Source organism: Penicillium chermesinum, assembly GCF_028974085.1.
Source record: "Penicillium chermesinum strain IBT 19713 chromosome Unknown utg000003l:1.0-5111272.0:1.0-5115320.0, whole genome shotgun sequence".
Lineage (NCBI taxonomy): Eukaryota > Fungi > Ascomycota > Eurotiomycetes > Eurotiales > Aspergillaceae > Penicillium > Penicillium chermesinum.
The window spans coordinates 4,634,472-4,652,234 of record NW_026695313.1 but is presented as its reverse complement, the minus strand read 5'-3'; the positions used below and the strand labels follow the sequence as shown (position 1 = coordinate 4,652,234).

The 17,763-nt window shown below is 48.6% G+C and overlaps 8 protein-coding genes across 8 annotated transcripts; 2 read left to right on the top strand and 6 right to left on the bottom strand.

Annotated features, from left to right (window-relative positions):
* Positions 1 to 124: 124 nt before the first annotated feature.
* N7468_004723 (aldo/keto reductase family protein) lies at positions 125 to 1,278 on the top strand (the record flags this gene model as incomplete). Its single annotated transcript, XM_058474020.1, has 7 exons — positions 125 to 199; positions 265 to 275; positions 332 to 389; positions 444 to 483; positions 551 to 626; positions 704 to 1,073; positions 1,126 to 1,278. 7 exons carry the CDS (start codon positions 125 to 127, stop codon positions 1,276 to 1,278), a joined length of 783 nt encoding a protein of 260 aa, XP_058333023.1.
* A 389-nt stretch (positions 1,279 to 1,667) lies between these two features.
* Positions 1,668 to 2,693, bottom strand: N7468_004722 (uncharacterized protein; the record flags this gene model as incomplete). The annotated part of the gene is made up of 1 exon (XM_058474019.1): positions 1,668 to 2,693. One exon carries the CDS (start codon positions 2,691 to 2,693, stop codon positions 1,668 to 1,670), a length of 1,026 nt encoding a protein of 341 aa, XP_058333022.1.
* A 243-nt stretch (positions 2,694 to 2,936) lies between these two features.
* Positions 2,937 to 3,326, bottom strand: N7468_004721 (uncharacterized protein; the record flags this gene model as incomplete). The annotated part of the gene is made up of 1 exon (XM_058474018.1): positions 2,937 to 3,326. The coding sequence occupies one exon, from the start codon at positions 3,324 to 3,326 to the stop codon at positions 2,937 to 2,939; it is 390 nt and encodes a 129-aa protein (XP_058333021.1).
* Positions 3,327 to 3,626: 300 nt separating this feature from the next.
* N7468_004720 (F-box protein) lies at positions 3,627 to 4,314 on the bottom strand (the record flags this gene model as incomplete). Its single annotated transcript, XM_058474017.1, has 2 exons — positions 3,627 to 4,131; positions 4,193 to 4,314. 2 exons carry the CDS (start codon positions 4,312 to 4,314, stop codon positions 3,627 to 3,629), a joined length of 627 nt encoding a protein of 208 aa, XP_058333020.1.
* Positions 4,315 to 4,569: 255 nt separating this feature from the next.
* Positions 4,570 to 5,528, bottom strand: N7468_004719 (ATPase AAA-type core; the record flags this gene model as incomplete). The annotated part of the gene is given in 5 exon segments (XM_058474016.1): positions 4,570 to 4,584; positions 4,672 to 5,016; positions 5,140 to 5,291; positions 5,303 to 5,371; positions 5,501 to 5,528. 5 exon segments carry the CDS (start codon positions 5,526 to 5,528, stop codon positions 4,570 to 4,572), a joined length of 609 nt encoding a protein of 202 aa, XP_058333019.1.
* Positions 5,529 to 6,030: 502 nt separating this feature from the next.
* N7468_004718 (uncharacterized protein) lies at positions 6,031 to 7,143 on the bottom strand (the record flags this gene model as incomplete). The annotated part of the gene is made up of 5 exons (XM_058474015.1): positions 6,031 to 6,297; positions 6,382 to 6,483; positions 6,568 to 6,655; positions 6,742 to 6,841; positions 6,867 to 7,143. Coding segments are annotated over 5 exons (834 nt in total), but the record flags the coding sequence as incomplete, so codon positions are not given.
* A 3,149-nt stretch (positions 7,144 to 10,292) lies between these two features.
* On the bottom strand, positions 10,293 to 12,199 carry N7468_004717 (nucleic acid/nucleotide deaminase domain-containing protein; the record flags this gene model as incomplete). The annotated part of the gene is made up of 2 exons (XM_058474014.1): positions 10,293 to 11,786; positions 11,855 to 12,199. 2 exons carry the CDS (start codon positions 12,197 to 12,199, stop codon positions 10,293 to 10,295), a joined length of 1,839 nt encoding a protein of 612 aa, XP_058333017.1.
* Positions 12,200 to 12,909: 710 nt separating this feature from the next.
* Positions 12,910 to 17,125, top strand: N7468_004716 (Pfs, NACHT, and Ankyrin domain protein; the record flags this gene model as incomplete). Its single annotated transcript, XM_058474013.1, has 2 exons — positions 12,910 to 13,726; positions 13,803 to 17,125. The coding sequence occupies 2 exons, from the start codon at positions 12,910 to 12,912 to the stop codon at positions 17,123 to 17,125; spliced, it is 4,140 nt and encodes a 1,379-aa protein (XP_058333016.1).
* Between the last annotated feature and the right edge of the window lie 638 nt (positions 17,126 to 17,763).

Below are 17,763 nucleotides of genomic sequence, written 5' to 3'. Positions count from 1 at the left end.
ACATCCCGCATCCTCCGGGGTCCCCCCACCGGGTATGATCTCATAAGCCCGAAGATCACTTATACCTCAGTTCTTCGCCTGTTTCAACTTCCATTGAGCTGCCCACTACGATACCCGTTCCATAATGGCATTGAAGCAGACACTCCAGTCAAAGTATAAGCTCCTGTCGGGTCATGAGATTCCGATTCTTGGATACGGAGTGAGTGCAACCCCTCCCCCACCCCAGCCTCTACAGAGAGAAGCTAATTAAATTATTCGTTATAGGTCTACATGATGTATGCACATGAGATTCCTCACGCAAAATTTAACCTCAAGCTGACACACTGTTCAGCCCGCCCTCTACAACCGAGAAGACAACAGCTGAAGCTCTGAAACTCGGCTTCCGCCATGTATGCGCTCTTCCAAGAAATCCAGATAAACCCCAAATACTCATTCCATCCTAGGTCGACTCAGCAATTATGTACCGCAATGAGAAGCCCTGTGGTCATGCAATCCAGAAGTCAGGCATAGACCGCAGCGAGATCTTCTTCACGACCAAAATCCCCCCCAGAATCAATGGGCTACGACAGCACCAAGCAAGCTATCGAGTCTAGTCTCCAGCAGGCTGCCCAGCAGTACTTTGATCTGTTAGGCCACCCCTTCCTTTTCCCCCTCCCAAACCCTAACATCCCAGATTCAATCCAAGCTAATGCTCTCAAACCAGGATCCTGATCCATGCCCCCTACGGCGGCAAGACAGCTCGCCTCGGCTCCTGGCGCGCCCTCGTCGAGGCCCAGAAAGCCGGGAAGGCACGGTCCATCGGCGTCTCGAACTATGGCCTCCACCATCTGAAGGAGCTGGAGGAATACATCCAGGGCGGCGGCGGCGGCGAGATCAGTGTGGGGCAGTACGAGCTGCATCCGTGGTTGGACCACTCTGATATTACTGAGTGGTTGCAGTCTCGGGGGATCGTGGTAGAGGCGTACTCGCCTCTTGCGCATGGCACGCGGTTCCGGGAGCCTGTGTTGCAGACGATTGGGAAGAAATATAATAAGTCGCCGGCGCAGGTATTGATTCGATGGAGTCTGCAGATGGTATCTACATTTTGCCTTTGTGTTTTATGACAAAAGACTGACGCGCGTATAGGGATTTGTTCCATTGCCTAAGTCTGTCACGCCGCAGCGCATCAAGGAGAATACGGAGGTATTTGATTTTGAGCTTTCGGCGGAGGATATGAAGCAGCTTGACACGGGCGAGTATTCGCCGACGGACTGGGATCCGACTGTGGATGAGGATTAGAGTATGGTCTTCTGGATAGAGATATATGCTATAGCAAGTGAACTAAGGCCAATGCTTTCTTGAGCGTGCTTTGATTCGCCTCCTCCCTGTCTTCCGGTCTTTCGCTTCGACTCGCATGTACCTTGGCAGCACTTGTCTTGCGCCAAGTCTGGATAGCCCCTTTGGGACCAAATGACGCGCAGTGCTTTTAACAGCCGCTTGAATGGCTGAAGTAGCCCCAAGGTCTGCCAGCGAATTCTTTCAGAATCCCCCATGCGCATAGAGGGGTGTCGCCAGGCGGAAATAATGACACAGAAACCCCCCGTTCTAAGTATGGTCATTGGGAGTGACCGTTTGATCTGACCGAATCTGAGACGTGTGTTTCGTCCCATAGATGAGTCCACTGTCCCTCAAGTTTTAGCCTGATCACCAATAACAGCCTTGCGAATCACCGCCCGCAGCAAAGCCTCGCTAGCATGTAATGTAGCCTGGTCTCTAGTTGAAAGATCCTCCGCAGCATCCGCATCAGTTGTATCCACAACCAACTTCATCTTCCCGTCAGTCCCCAGAACAAAAGCTGCACACGCGACCTTCGATAGGCGGACATGCTGTCGCGCTACCAAGTTCTGTGAAGAGCCATCCAGATCGAGCTGCATCGCCAGGTGAGTGTCCAGGTATGCCGTGAGATTCTCGAGTAAAGGGTTGCGCTGCGGCTGCTTCTGTTTCTGCTTTGACTTCTGGGGCTCATTGCGCAGGAAATTCGCCAATGATGCACGGGCAATGCCTATATTCAGAGTTCGCAGCGCCGGCGCAATCGATGTGGAAAAGGCGAGGGTGAGTTGTAAATCCTTGACCACCTCCTCGACAATATTATCCGAACGGGGGCGCGAAGCCGACAATTCATCGATATAAGTCTCTAGGCCCTTGCAAAGGAATGATGAAGGGAGGCGAAGCGAGGCGCAGTAGGCGTCGAAATTTGCCGAAAGAAATGAGATGAAGGTCTGGCGCAGGGTGTTCGGGAGTTTCGTCAGTAGGAGCGGCAGGAATGTCGAGCCCTTTCGTGGAGAAATCGTATCGGACTCGGGGTCTGCAAGTATGGCTGCTCTATAGGTAATATTCTCGTATTGGAGCGTCACTAGTATTCCCGGGAACGAGGATGCGCGGTCCGAAGATCTGTTCGTGGGACTGGTCGAGATGGCCTGCCATGTGCACTCGGTCAGAGCGCCTGTCTTTGACAACGAGTCATCCTCAATGGCGTTGCCTTGCAGACCGGCTAGCACGTCGCCAGTGAGCTGGTCGCGCAGGCGGGTCGCGTACACCTTCAAGGCAGCGGGGTTGTCGAGGAGGGTGACGTAATCTCTTTGATGGTGGAGAGGCGAGAGACGGTGAAGAGTCCAAGAGCTGTTGAACAGCTCCCATGGCGAGGGCTGCTCCATGGCATCTGTAGTTCTAGAGGGTTGGCGGTTAGTGATGGAGCTGGTTCCTGTTATCGATCCGCGTCGAGTGCAAACTTGGCAAACGTGCGCTGATAAGATCCGCGTAAACAATCGGCGCTTGGAGAATGTAGAATGCATCAGAAATCAGCCTTCTGTATTTCTGAAAAGGAGACTCCTAGATGAACGCCTACATAATAACCCGTGGTTTGCCTACGCCTACGCCGCAACACTTGGGACGATGCTTCATGCCCGCCATCCGGCCACAGGATGACAATCCGAACACCCGATGAAGATAGGAATCCCGTTCCAGTGCCACGCTCGCTCCGCGTCGTGAGGAATCACGCCTCGAGCGCGAAGCTCTGCCCTCGCAGCATCAAACCAAACATCACGGACGGAGGTATGCAGGTTCTGATCAGTGGTCTTGCCAAAGACGACTTCATTCATCTGATCCTTCTCATAAGCCCTCGTATCATGGTAGAAATTGTGCATGAAGTCTTTGCGCTGCAAGCGCTGGTTACCTCCGTCCCCAATTTCCGCAGAAAAGTACTCAACTATCCGATTGAACGGCGCTACGGTCAGCAGCGAGCTAATCCACTTATCGTCGGGCTCGTGTCCGGGATACATGCTGACCATGGTGAAACGTATGTACGAGACGAGGAGGTGTATGCAGTGATGCGTAGCAATGAGCGCCGCGTTATTGGTAAAAGGAGGTTGACGGAGAATCTCCGTCTGCAGGTTGTGATTCAACTCGCGGCGTTGATCGCTTGGGATTGGCACGGCGAGTCTTCCGGCTTCGTAATCTCGTAATAATTGGTTGGTCAGCTCGCGTCGAGCAGAATTGTACGTATGGAGGAAGTACAAAATGTAGAACCTAAATCCGGGATCTGCTGTTAGACTTTCTCCCCTTGGTTGGAGGCCCTCCGTGGTTGAAACTTACATTAAGGGCGAGAGATGAAACCAGATACCAGCTTTACCTCGTTGCACTAACGCTGTGTGACTGGCTCTCGATGGGAAGGAGCTTCGATGGAGCACTGGCTCCGTGGAGATAAACCGATCCATGACCCGATCTGCAAGGTAATAGCACAATCGCGAACACAGATCCTGCTTGTGCCGCAGGGAACTCAGGTACCTGAATGTATAAAGGTGGCCGCCCCGAGCGCTCTTCGCGGGCGGGAACAAGTCAGATAGCAGCACGACATCGTCTTCCGGGTTCCGGGTATAGGTTCGCTCGCTGTCAATCGGGGATGGTAAAGTACCGTGGCGATGACGACGGAGGTAGCGTCGCACAATCTCGTGTTCGTGAGTACTCAAAATGTCGTAGAACGCCTTGCAGACCAGCTTCAGGGCAAGAAAATCATAAGTTCCGCAGTGCGCGAAGATCAAGATTTGGATCTCGACGGGCAAGCCCCACGGCGGGAGCGGATTGGGATTGTCCAAGCTGTCCCCAAAAAGGCATTAGAAACCAGCTTTGGTTCGCTTTGGTCCGGGGTTAAGCTTACCGTAATGTCGAGCGGGAGCCAGGGATCTCGCGCTGGGATCCATTCTTATGCTTGGCGCCCGTCCGCACCTTTCGGAGGATGTCGCGGAGCGTCTGCACGCTCAGGTTCTTGAAGCTGGTCATCCTGTGAAGGATGGCCTCTGGGGAAGCCACAGAACTTTAGAGGTTCAACTGGAAACCAACGCGATGTCTCAGATTTGGTCCTCAGCCTAGCTGCACTTCTAGGCTCCTTGAATCCCTGACTAAGCGCGGCGCAGCAAGCGTCTAGAATCTGGGGTGTTTGCTGCCTATCAAGGATCATTACGCCACCAAACACGTGGGGAAAAACAAAAAAAAAATTAAATAAATAAATCAAAAAAATCAAGAAGAAAATTACAATTAGAATATAGGGACCTGTGAAATTCGACGCCGAAAATGACAACCTCTGGCGCCAAAAAACGGCCGCCTTTCCACCCCACACGCCAGCGCTCTAGAACCCACCTCTCGTCTCTTGAGATCTAAAGACTCCAATCGTCGGAGTTCGTGCTCCTCAACAACAGCAGGTCCTTGCATAGAACATCCCTTGGACAGAAAGGTTGACCAGAGATCCCTGTGGAACTCTCTCGGTAAATTCTCATACTCAATGATCAAATAGATCCGGCTGAGAATTGCGTCATCAAACCGGATCCCCCGACTTGAAGTCAAGAAAAGAATTCCTTGATAATATTCCAGCTTTCCGAGGCAAATGGTCACAAGGCGATTGTGGGTATCATAGTAAGATATACGCTGCTCCATGAATGTGTCTGCTTCATCTAAGAGAAGAACAGCACTAAAGTGTTTGGCGATCTTGAATACTGTTTCAAGTTATTACTTAAGCGTATTAGAATCTCTATGGTTGAGAACAAGTTCGTCTATGGATATCTGAAAAAATCAGTGACGCCAAAATCAGCCGAGTTAGGTAGTTTATACTAAATAGAGTAAGAGCTTGAAATACTCCGAGGTTACCTCAACTATGAAAGTCTTTCTGACTCCTGGTAGGCCACTAGCACGAGTAAGGTTAAAAGTCTTGATAGCATAGAAGCTACGCCGACATACTTCGAAAGTTAATTCCTTGGCCCTTCCTATTAATTACGTCGTCGAACAGTGCCGTCGGTATCATCCCTAGACGGGTTTTCGCTAATGACAAGAAGATAACCTTTATCTCTAAAGAGATCTTAAGATAGTCGAACAACTCAGATAACTAATCTACATTCCCAAGAGCACCGACTACACACTCTACTAGAATCAAATTAGTCAGACGCAAAACATATCAGTCATCTTATATACTGACTATCTTCTCCTTGAAACTGAAATAGCATACTATTAGACAGATGACCAAGAAATCGGTCTCGCTTAGCTTTTGTACATCCACACCGTCTCCTTAGATCCTTTCCTCCTCTCGCTCGCGGTCCTCCATGAGTATCGCACCTATATCGAAAACTGCAATTCCGCCCTTGTCTTTGACCCCTAGATCGCAAAATAATAGTCAAGAGTAGTTTAGCTGCATTTCACAGTAAAAAGCAGCGTCCACTACAACTCGACTATTGACATTGACTTTAATAGCCTTCCCCTTGTTCATAAAGAACGTACTTCCTTTCAGTACCGAATATACAAGCCGGCCAAATCCCGAAATCTTTGACCTCTCTTAACTAGATCTTTTTAGATCTTTTATGACTCGGATAGTAACAGAGAGGATAAGCCTTAAGAGTCGCGAATAGCTTTAACCCTTAAAACTTTAGTATATAGAGAAAGATTCCGGCCTTGCCAAATATGACTCTGTCATAATCAAGAAATCGACAATTGAGATTAAACCATATCCTGTCATTTTAGATTATTCCTTCTCCCGTGCTGATTTGACATATTACAGCTCTTTTGTGCTAATATATATAGTATAAATATGATAACCAGGCTTGAAAAGCGCCCGAAGAAGGTCATAAGTAATATGACCATGCTATAATATTCACGAGAGACACTGCGAGATAGCTGTATATGCTTGCTTGAGGTAGTTGATAAGCAAACAGAGATGCTCCGATGCTGCCGATCTATAGCCCGAACTATTGTCCGTGCTCTCCGCGCATCTGTAGAGCTCTGGGAGGAAGTGAAAAAGGACGTTTCGCTCGATCTAAATCAACGTCAGTGTTGCCGTTGGAAATAAGACCCTGTCTCAATTACCGATAGCTTGTCCTCCATCAGACTAATAGCTTTGACATCGTACAGCACCTCTTGCAGGATGTCACACAGTTCTTTCGATTTGATGTCTATATACGGCATCACCTCTTTAGAATTCCGGTCTAATAATACTATTAGCATGGGTCAATCTTTCAGGTAAAGATATTACATACTAATACGTTCAGGGACAGCGAATGCATATTCAGCATATTCGTCAAAACCATCGCTGGTCTCCACTGGTTCGGCGATCTTGTAATTACATGATTCTTTGTCCCAGCTATACCCGCGTCAGATATTTTCTGAAGGGAGAAGAGACAGAAGGGAGGGAGTTGACAGCGTCAGAGGGCTTAGATGGCGACATACGTTTTCTTGACTATCTTGAATTGGGGTGTAGATGCCCACTTCTCAAACGATCGAAAGTCCTCCGGTGTTGTCCAGATAGTATGTTTGAGATCAAACCCATCTGGCCTGGGAAATTTCCTGTTCACCGCCTACAGAAGAAGACTGCGCAGGCTTATTTGCCATAGAAAGTTCAGCTGAAGCACATTCCAGCACCCGCAGAACCGTGTCAGGGCCTGGTGGAGACCAGGACTGGTCTAGGGAGACGGGAAAGCTTGGAGGTTTTTGGTTGGTAAGATCGAGCACCTTTTCAAGAAACACACCAAAGAGATACTTCAGGTTCTTCACGATAGCTTGAGACGTAGCTGCCTCCTTCGTGGGGCTATCTGGGGGTGTCGTTAAGGCTTGCTGAGAGGAGGACAGTCTTGCTTAACCCCATTCTTGTGACGTTGAATGACTGAGGGATAAGGTGTAGCAAAGTGGTACGAGGTTTTGAAGAGACTAAATTGTCAATGATTGGTAGAAAATATGTGATGGCTCGAGGTATTGCCCCTTCTTATATTGTGGTGGCCTCGAAGTTTACTCCGCGGAAGGTGAAGCATTTGCAGTCTCAGATTCGAGCTAATCCCACGACATCGAACCCGCTCACGCCCTATTGTTCGCTTCAGTGACAAGGTTCCCCACTGGACTTTTACTGGAGGCCTCCTATTCTGCGGCCTCTGGTATATTGATTCGCGCTTAGCGCGAAACGGTCTCAAAGTATTGGCAGGGACGTGACCAGCCATCAAAACCCTCGATATCTTCCAGCCACAGCAACGCATTAGTGGGAATGTACGGAGTAGTGTTGTTTTACATTAATGCATGCAGCTTCGCACCAGTTCTGGGTTGGGACCGTTCCAGGCTCGAACGCCTTTGGCGAATAATGGACAGTCTTGTCAGCCTATGGGAATGAGGCTCTAGATACTTTGTCGTAACAGCTTTGGGCAGCAAAAGATATCATCAATGACATTGGCCTTGAGTTCCTCCCAGCACGCTGTGCCGAACCCGCTCAGGCCCTATTAACAGCCCCAAGAGACAGGGTTCCCCGCTACTTATCAGCATGTTGCTGCACCAAACAGCGCACATGTACGTTTAAGAACTTACTTTGGTCCCCAATGTTTGCCTAGGTCAAGATATTATACCAGGGTGACCTCCGGGACAATTCTGAAAGAACCATCTTTCTTCTTTTGCTTCATCCTCCATCGCAAGAATCAGCCATGAAGTGTCCCAAGTGCAACTACAATAACCATACCTACAAGGACAATTGCGAGAGTTGTGGCGCTCAGCTGCCTAAGGCAATGAAAGAGTCCTAGCTCTAACCGTCGATCTCGAGGATTGATCTGAACTCCTGGTATGCTTCCTTCCTTTTACTCAATACCTTAAGCTTATCGAGTATGAGGAGATACTCTTTACTCTCAGTCACACGCAAGAGTAACAGCTGTGCCGTGTTCATATTTGGGAATCCTCGGCTGGCTCTTTGCCACTCATTTTAGTATGCGGTTCCCTTTTTGAAATATGTCTTCGCTCTTTCGGCATTTCCTTATCCTTTCAAGCCTAACCGTCTCATCAAAGAATTTGTCAAATCCACTATTCGATAATAGAGATTAAATTTCCCACGCAGAAAATTTATCTGTCAGACATGATAATAGAGAGACGAAGTGTTTGATGTACAAGTACGAAATCCCACACGTTTGAAAAAGCAAGGTTACACACCTCCTAACGGGCCTCACTTCTTGCTTTCTCCAAGAACTTCGTAGCTCTTTTACTGCCGGGATCCCGGCAAAGGTAATAATAGTCCAGCCAGAATTCACGGGCGGCGCTATGATCAGGCATGTATCTTCGTAAGAACGCCTTCCACTCTCTGTCCTCCTCGCTATCAGGAACCGAGGTGCACACATATTCCCACTACACTGGGAATTATCCAGACAGCTCCCAATCAATTATTCCGGTAAGGGAGCTATTCTCAACAATGATACTCACATTAGTGAGATCTCCGTGCGTAAAAATGTAGGGCGTAGCGGAAGGCATGCAATGTCGAACACGTATTCGTGCAGCCTCGGGGATCATCTTTTACAATCTATGTTCCATATCATCCCAGAGATCATCATCGGATGCTAGAGAACCATGAGGAGTCTCGGAATCTTTATCTTTGAACAGGAAGTTTGAAAAAACCGGACGGCCGCCAAGAGATTGAATTTTATCAGACTAGAGCGCACGAAGTTGTTGTAGATACTCAGCAGTCTGCTTTGCTATCCTCTCTTTTTCATCCACGGAGAGCTTCGGCCAAGCTTCGCTGAGGGGTTCGCCGGGGATACGTCGCATTAATATGAGGGTGTGTTTGTCTTCCTCCCAAGACTCGACAACAGCGGAACAGGAATAGATGTCTGTTCCTACAAAAATTGAATATTCGATACCTCGAAGATCGGAAGGCTAGCACCTCGATCTTTCAATATCAATTTTGAACCCAACGACTAGACGCCTCGGTCGCCTGCTTCATAGAACAGTTTGAGGTAGCTTTGGTAGTTGCAATGGTTTTGGCGTTCAATGGTCCAGCTACACGCTGCGCAAGGGTCTGAGCTCATTTCGAATGAATAAGTAATGGTGCACGATGGACGTGTAGTTTCAGTTTTTAGTTCTGTAGGGAGCTTATTATTTTAAGAACATCTTAGGCACGCCTTTTCTTGTGTATAAAACTGAACTGGCCCCACCGCGCTAGCCCTTCCTGGAATAGGGTTGCACCTGAATAAATTGTTTGGCTTTGGATTGCCAAGCCTTAAGGTCCCAGCAGGGTAGAAACGACCTTGGATGGGAACATGAACATCAACTAAATATCAAGTGGACGGCCATTATCGGCACCTCTACTCGGAACAAGGCCTGCTAGAAGAGACACAGGCGATCTGTGAACGAGCACTGGAAGGATTCGAGAAGGTTTTAGGCACGACCTCAATTTCCCTATATCCCTGCCTTTAACATGCTTGGGGAACTTGGCCTTCTATAGGAGAGGCAGGGGAATGCTGTAAATGCTCTACTATATTACCGGCGGGGTGGATGGTGCTGAGACCGTATTTGAGCGGCAAAGCCAATGGTATGCAAGCCTGTCCAGCCAAATTGGTTCTTTACAGGGTGATGCGGGTGAATTCCCCCAGAAACAAGCATCCATTCAAAAGATGATAAGAAAGCCGAGGAATTTGTCCCATCCAGAAGGCCGAGTCTTCGCTATCTAGTCAATACCTGGGCAGCATTAGCTTGAGAGACCCAACACATAGCGGTTGAACCACGGTCACTATACAGTTATTGCTGATACTCATAATCCGTCTGGATTCGGTCACATTCAACGTCTTGACAGTAGATACAGTAAGAGAGGAGCAACAGTAGGAAAATAAACAAAACCGAGGAAACAAAAATAGTAAGACAGGGCAATAAAGCTCCTTGTATTTATGCTCCGTTTTAGATCCACCTGGGACCACGGTCGTTGCTCGCCCCTTCTTAACTTCAGCAGAAGATTTACCTCTCCCGAAGGCTGGGAATATCCCGTTTCATTGCTTACACACAATCTTCACTGTGATATCGTGAGCTGTGAGGCAGAACGTCCCGTCTGCTGGGAGTGCATATGTCATATCCCTCTCTAGTTCCATCACGTCCAACATTAGAGACCCGATGGGTAGCTTTGTGATCTGTTTGACATTCATTCTTTCAATGGAGAACGCAAGACACTTTGTTGTAGATTCGGAAGCCGAACTTTCTTCCATCTCGAGGTGGATATGCAGAGGGCCAGCCTGGAAGAACGGCGACGAGGCCGTCGGAGTTATGACGCCGGTAAACGGGTCATTGGGCGCTAGGAAACAGCTACTAATTACTTTAATATCCTTAGGCGGATCTGCAGTTGAGACCGCTCTTTCCACGGTTCCGGAGCCTGGAGAGACACCAGCAAGCGACACCCCTCCCGTAGTGATTTCGACCAGATCTTGTACAGCGCTCATTGTCGACGCCGAGATCAACATAGGAAGTAACGTACTTTCATTAGGATAGGGACGAGCACACATTTGGCCTTTGTCTCGAGCTCTGATAGACTGTCGAGCGCGGTCCACAAGGATTTCATTGAATCGGTGCTCCAGCGTCTTGAAAGATAAAAGATTCGGCAGACGCCAACCAGGGTACAACCTTCCATGTGTGCGTGACGTGTGCATCTTGTGATGATTTTGGATGAATGCATGGCACAAGAAACAAGCATCCTTGCTGGAAGCGATGGCACGCGGGAACAGTGGAGGCGATTCAATTTCGCAGTAGGCGATTAGCTGGATCTCCGCATGGATCTTGGCTTCTTGGAGGATTCTAGTCGTTTGCTCAGAGAACTGCTCATCGGGATTCTTGGTCTTGTCATTTCTCATAAATCGGGAGATCTGGGAGACATTATACTGTTTACCATTGATCTTCCCCAAACGAGACAGCACGGCTCGGAGACTCGGCGAGTATTCCGGGTGATGGGGTCGATCGAAGGCCTCTTGGGGAAGGGTTGCTAGTTGAATCTCAATGTTTCGGACAAGAGGAAACTTCTTAGCAATGCGATGAAGCACCTGAGCGGCTTCTTTATATCTGGACACTTTCCGAATAATGTTGAGCAGAGTAGCTGTGAAGGCTGCCTGCTTGATCACCTTTGTGGGACCATGGGGAATCAGATGGAGGAGTTGCTGCAAGCCATGTACGTTGTTTAATCGATACATCTTTTCCACAATATCATTGAGACGATGTGAAACACGATGATTGGACCATTCGTTGACGGACTGGATCACGCTCTTGGATTCAGCTCTGAATAACAACAGGCTTTCTTCTAGGTTGAACCGAATTAACTTCTGAGGATGTATTTGCCGAGTGCCTTCTATAGCTTCTTGCAGAATGTCATTGATGGATGCTTTGGAGTTTTTCCTTTTTTTGCCAGTGAGCCGCAATCTAGAAGCAATTCGAGAAGAGCACATTTGCACAATCATCTCGAGAAGTCGTTTCGTGATCTCTGTGGAGCTGCCTCGCTCTGGCTAAACTCGAATCAGAAGCTACATCAAATGGCAGAGATAAACGAACCATATAGTGATCCTCGAAGTACTTTAAAAATGTTCTCAAATCCCGTTTTCAAACTTTGAAGTAAGCCATCTCCATCCGTATATGTTCTTTTATTTATCGCCAGCAGAGCCTTCAATGCTGCACCATTGAGGCCCTGCTCGACACACATGGCAGGGATATAATCCGACCCATCTTTAGTCTTGGCAAGAAAGGAGAGGACCTCCACCAGTTCCTTTTCTTTAGAGAAGGAAAGAGTGTACTCCTCTTCAGAGCCTCGAAAGTGTTCGGTGGGCTTTTGTTGCGGTGGCTCAGGGACTTCATGCAGCAAGTAATTGAGAGCTATATTCTCTGCACAAACTAATGCAGCAACATGTGGTTCACAGTTCATTGTGCGAACCGAAAGGAATGCACGCTTGGGACTGGATGAGATCTTAATATACTCAAGTAGGATATGCGGACCAGATAGCATCACTTTCGTTGGGCGCAGACGCCTTATCTGTTTGATATGTAAGCAGCAAGGATCCCTGCCCTCCCAGCCCCAGAGGAAACGAATCCCTGCCCATACCCTACATGCTCAGTGGTCCTGTTGCATATGAGCGGTCCATTTGCAAGGTACATCTGTATCACTCGCCCTTTTTGCCTTCGCGCCATGTTTAGATTGATTTCCCACCCCGGAATGTTTGTCCTGTAGCGTAAGTGTACAGTGACTCTGGAAGAAAACCTTCCGTGACGCTTACTCGGGGATAATTCGAGGGGCTGCAAGTCCCCCAAAGTTGTATAATGGTAAATGGTGGTCGGCTACGGTATGCATTCTAGATCGGATTTATGTAAGAGTGGGATTTGTTAAGCTGCCTCAATGAGGCCGCGAACGACGTTCGTGTGACTCGCCTCACCTGGGATGCTCGGTGGTGATCCGATTGATCTGAGAAGTTCGTGGGTGTCTAGGCGCTGATGTGGCTTGCCCTGCCTTGTATGGCCCCTACGACCCCTCCTTTCTCTCCTAACTGACGACCCTCAAACATCATACCTACCTCTTCTTGTCACAACAACCATTCTACTACCAAAAGTGACCGAAAATCTATGGTTTTTTTCTTCACTATGTCCGAAAGGCCGCCTCGATATGTACCTCTCCATGATTATACGGTCGCGTGGATATGCGCATTGCCGATAGAGTTGGCGGCTGCGAAGACTTTGCTCGATCACGTTCACTATCGGCTTCACAAACCGGAGACTGACCACAATATCTACACGCTTGGGAGTCTGGGTGGACATAATATAGTGGTCGTCTGTCTGCCGTCCGGTGTTTATGGGACAACTTCTGCTACATCCGTGGTGACTCGAATGAAGCAAACCTTCCCCTCCGTAAAGTTCGGGTTGATGGTCGGAGTGGGAGGGGGAGTGCCTACCAAGAATGTTGATATCCGTCTAGGAGATGTGGTCATTAGCACACCTACGGGAATATTTGGCGGTGTGGTCCAGTACGACTATGGGAAAACTTATCAGCAGGGCCGCTTCCAGCGCACTGGATCACTGAATAAGCCGCATGAGGCCCTTCTGGCCGCTGTCTCCCAGATACGTTGCGACCATATGCTGCAGGAGTTGCCGCTTGGCAAGATAATGTCTGGCGTTTTGCAGCATCACCAGAAGCAATTTTCCTCTCCAGACAAAGACTGGTTATTTCTCTCGACATATGAACACCAAGGGCGCAGTGGAGACTGCTCGCTATGTGACAAAAGTCAGCTTGTCTCGCGTGGATCACGCATGAGCGACGAACCACAAATCCATTATGGTCTGATTGCGTCCGGCAACCAAGTTATGAAGGATGCTCAGATGCGAGACTCTATTGCAGAAGATATCCCTGTACTCTGTTTTGAGATGGAAGCAGCCGGACTCATGGATCAGCTTCAATGTCTCAGTCATACGAGGCATCTGCGACTACTGCGATTCCCACAAGCACAAAGAGTGGCAGGGATATGCAGCTCTTGCTGCAGCTGCTTATGCGAAGGCATTATTATCAATTCTTCCGCGGGTGAAAGACATGGAGAAGTCATATCAAGGTACAGTATGCGGTCATCACATTGCAGAATCGCCATCAACTGACTGTCTTGTAGAAGCTGATTTTGGGGAGACGGAAAAAAATTGTCTCGCAAAGCTGTTTATCACCGATCCTTATGAAGATATAAACTCATTGAAACGGAGAAAAGGAAACCGCACTCCAGGAACTTGCAGTTGGTTTTTGGAGTCAGACGAACTCAAGTCTTGGTTTCAGAGAGACGATGAGCTGGAGCGAAACATTTTGTGGCTGTATGGCAACCCCGGAATCGGCAAGTCGACGATGGCCGTGACACTTGCGGAGGAAATACCCCGTAAGAAATATTTTGCCGACGGGAATTATGTCCTAGCTTTCTTTTTTTGCGAGGCCACCTCGGAGCGCCACAGAGAGGCAACGTCGATACTGAGAGGTCTTATATATCAGATCATTACTCAGCACCCACCTTTCTTGAAACGGGTCTTGTCACAATATGATATCCGAGGAGAAGCACTTTTCGCCTCGTTTGATTCCTTATGGGCTTTGCTGATCAACATTGGACAAGTAACTACTGGCCCTGAGATATACTGCATCATCGATGCATTGGACGAATGCGAACGCAAGTCACAGGAAATCTTGTCTCATCAAATCTACCAGTCGTTCAGCAGAGCAAGCACGACCGGCTTAGACACACCCAGGGTGCACTTTTTGATCATCAGTCGTCCATATCCCGAGCTCAAGAGTTACCTGTCCACCTTTACCCGTGTTGATCTAGGCTCATTTGAAGAGGTAAAGAAGGATCTTCAATCGATGATCAAGGATACAGTGAATGACCTCGCAAGAAGGAATGACTACACTGATCCCGTTGCCCAGAAAGTATGCCAAATTCTCGAAGAGAAGGCCGAAGGTACCTTCCTTTGGGTCGGGATAGCTCATAATGAATTGAGATCGGTGCAGTCGAGGATGGTAGTCGAGAAGCTACAGGATCTTCCAAAGGGGTTACACAAATTGTATCGGAAGCTGCTCGATGCAGCAACATGCGGCCCAGACGATTACCCACTGATCAAAAAAATTTTGGAGACTGTTGCGTTCGCATTGCGACCACTGACAATAGCGGAAATAGCTGAAGCATGTCGTCTACATCTTGACGCTGATTCCGGTAGTCGCCTCCAATTCACGAGAGAGATTATCGACTTGTGCCATTTGTTGATTGTTGTTGACAATGGCCATGTGCGAATGTTGCATAGATCAGTGCAAGAATTCTTAATGATAGAGATGCAGGAGATCAATTCCTCCGGATCAAATTATGCACTGACGTATCGCTGCATTGAAGTCATTCTTCAACATTGTCGGCCAGAAATAAACACATCAGCATTGAAGCCTAGCCATGGATTCCTCGGTTATTCAGTGCTGCATTGGCCAGAGCATGCAAGCCTAGCGCAGACAGACTTCAACATTCCAAAGGAGCACGAGGCATTTTTCCAAGGCCGATTAGGGACGTGGAAATGGTGGCTCGAGAGTTACAACCACCTGATACAAGGTTCGGTGGCCTATTTGGATACCGGCATCTCTGCTATTCATGTTGCCGCTCGCTGGGGGATTATCCCATTAATCTTGTCCATCCCTCAGCATGGACTGGAAGTCAAAGATGCACATGGGCAAACTCCCCTGCTCATTGCCGCCCAATACTCCAAGTTTGAAGCCATAAAGCTTCTAGTTGAGTCTGGAGCCTGTGTGAGCGCGGTAAATAGTGACCATCAAAACGTCCTTCATGTTATTTGCAAGGATGAACTTGGCAATGGCTGCCAAATGGTCAATTCCCTGCTTGACGCTGGAGTCTCTCCGTATGACTGTGATAAGTATAATATGACACCATTCCTTTACGCAGTCGGAAACCTAGATGAAAAGCTTGCACAAGTTTTTCTTCATAATGGTCTCGATCTGACGGCCAAAATTCGAAGACTATCGTGGCCTGGACGTACAACTGTGAGCACTTTCACACACCACAGGTCTAAGGACGACAGAGAAAGTGCTGGAGTGAATCTAGAATCCGGCCTCACAGCGCTACATTTCTCTTCCTTGAACGCATGCACAAAGATGACCGCTTTTTTACTCCAACACGGGGCCGATCCAAATGCTCAATCTGATATTGGCGATACTCCACTCCATCTTGCGATCAGGAGCCGCATCCTGGGCCGTGAATACGACGACGTATGGCAGAGCGGTGATTACGCCATCGAGGCTTTAAGACATTTTATCACGGACTACGAAAGTGAGGAAGCTTCTGATATCTATGGAGCCATCGATCTAGCTAGGACAAACATTGTTGACACGCTCCTCGGGAGCGAAACCATTGACGTCAACATCGCTAATGCTTGTGGGGATTGCCCTCAGCACGTGATAGACTTTAGCAAACATTATGCGCTGTCGATTCTATGCAAACTCATAGAGAAAGGAGCGGTTAGCTCACGGCTGAACGGATGTGGTCAGACCTGTCTCCACCTTGCCAGCAAGCAAGGGAACGTAGAGGTGGTCCAAAAACTTGTGGATGAAGGCCACGATATCTTGTTGGAAGACTGCGACGGATTGAGCCCGTTCCACTACGCCTTGCGCTCTAATCGCTTAGATCTCCTGCGTTGTCTGACAATGGCATGTGACGGTGCGCTTTCGAAGCTCTGGCACTCGATAGATCGTCACGGCAGAAACCCATTACACCATCATGTCTCATCCATATCATGCGACTTCAACATGGTTGACTTCCTGATACAGATTGGCTGCGACGTCAATCAGTATGATGCGAAAGGAAACTCATCCCTTGGCTTGTACGTGGGATCATGTCTCCTAGAAGTTGAGAGAGAGATATTCTTTCTACTGATGAACAACGGTGCTGATCCGCTATGGGTTAATGGACGCGGAGAAAATTTGGCGCACCTCCTCATGCACTATAGGGGAGCGGACACTAAGATTCTCGAGCGTCTATTTCATGATATCCTGGATCCAGCAGCTCGAGATAATTACGGGAAGACCTTCATGCACCACGGGGCCATTCATGGTGCGTTTACCAAGGAACTGGTAGAGTTCCTTCAACAGAGAGACTTCTTGGATATGGATTCCAAAGACTCAGATGGCAAGACTCCCCTTAACTATGCGGAAGAAAAGGCGCATGAAAAAGACTGGGAACACGTCCTCTTTTATAAAACGTGGGACGTTTCCTTCGACGCCCTGTACAGGGGCTTTACAACTGCCCCAGGGGCGCCATGCTCCAACAAGGGCAGCATTGGATGATGACGTTCGCACCATTTCGGAACTGCTTCGATGATTAGTCCTCGATGCGCTCATCGATCAAGCGTACCGGGAGCTTTGTCAAAATTCTCGTGGATCTCGAGAGATCAATTCCATCATTATCTAGTGGATCGTCCTAGAATTCACCCAGGTCGTTGGAAGGTCCTGGCTCCAAGGCAAAGCACTTCTCATCCAACCGAGCACGTTTTCGGGAGCTCGGGGGCATTGTCTGGCTCCGTCAGACCCGTCTCATAAGTAGGATTCGCCCCGCTCGTCCGAGATAGTGGTCGTTACGGTTATATCATCCTCGTCACAGACGCTTCCCAGCTTTTGATTCTGTCGAGTCGAGAGCGCTTCATCGTTGGTATTGGGGGAAGGCAAATGGACAGCAACAATAGGAGGCAGTCAGAGGAACCGAGACCACGAAATTACTATATAGCCAAGCGGCTGACGGCGCAATGATACAGTAGATGGATGAGCAACTGGTTTGTGAGCAAATTCACCAAGGTCGAGGGAGCAGGAAGGACGGAGGAAGAACGAAGAATATGGAGAAAAAGGCCCCTGGCAAGCGAGGAGAGATAGGCTTGCGATGGAGGGAGCAGGAGGGGTGGAAGAGCGAAGAATTTAGAGCGAAGAATTTA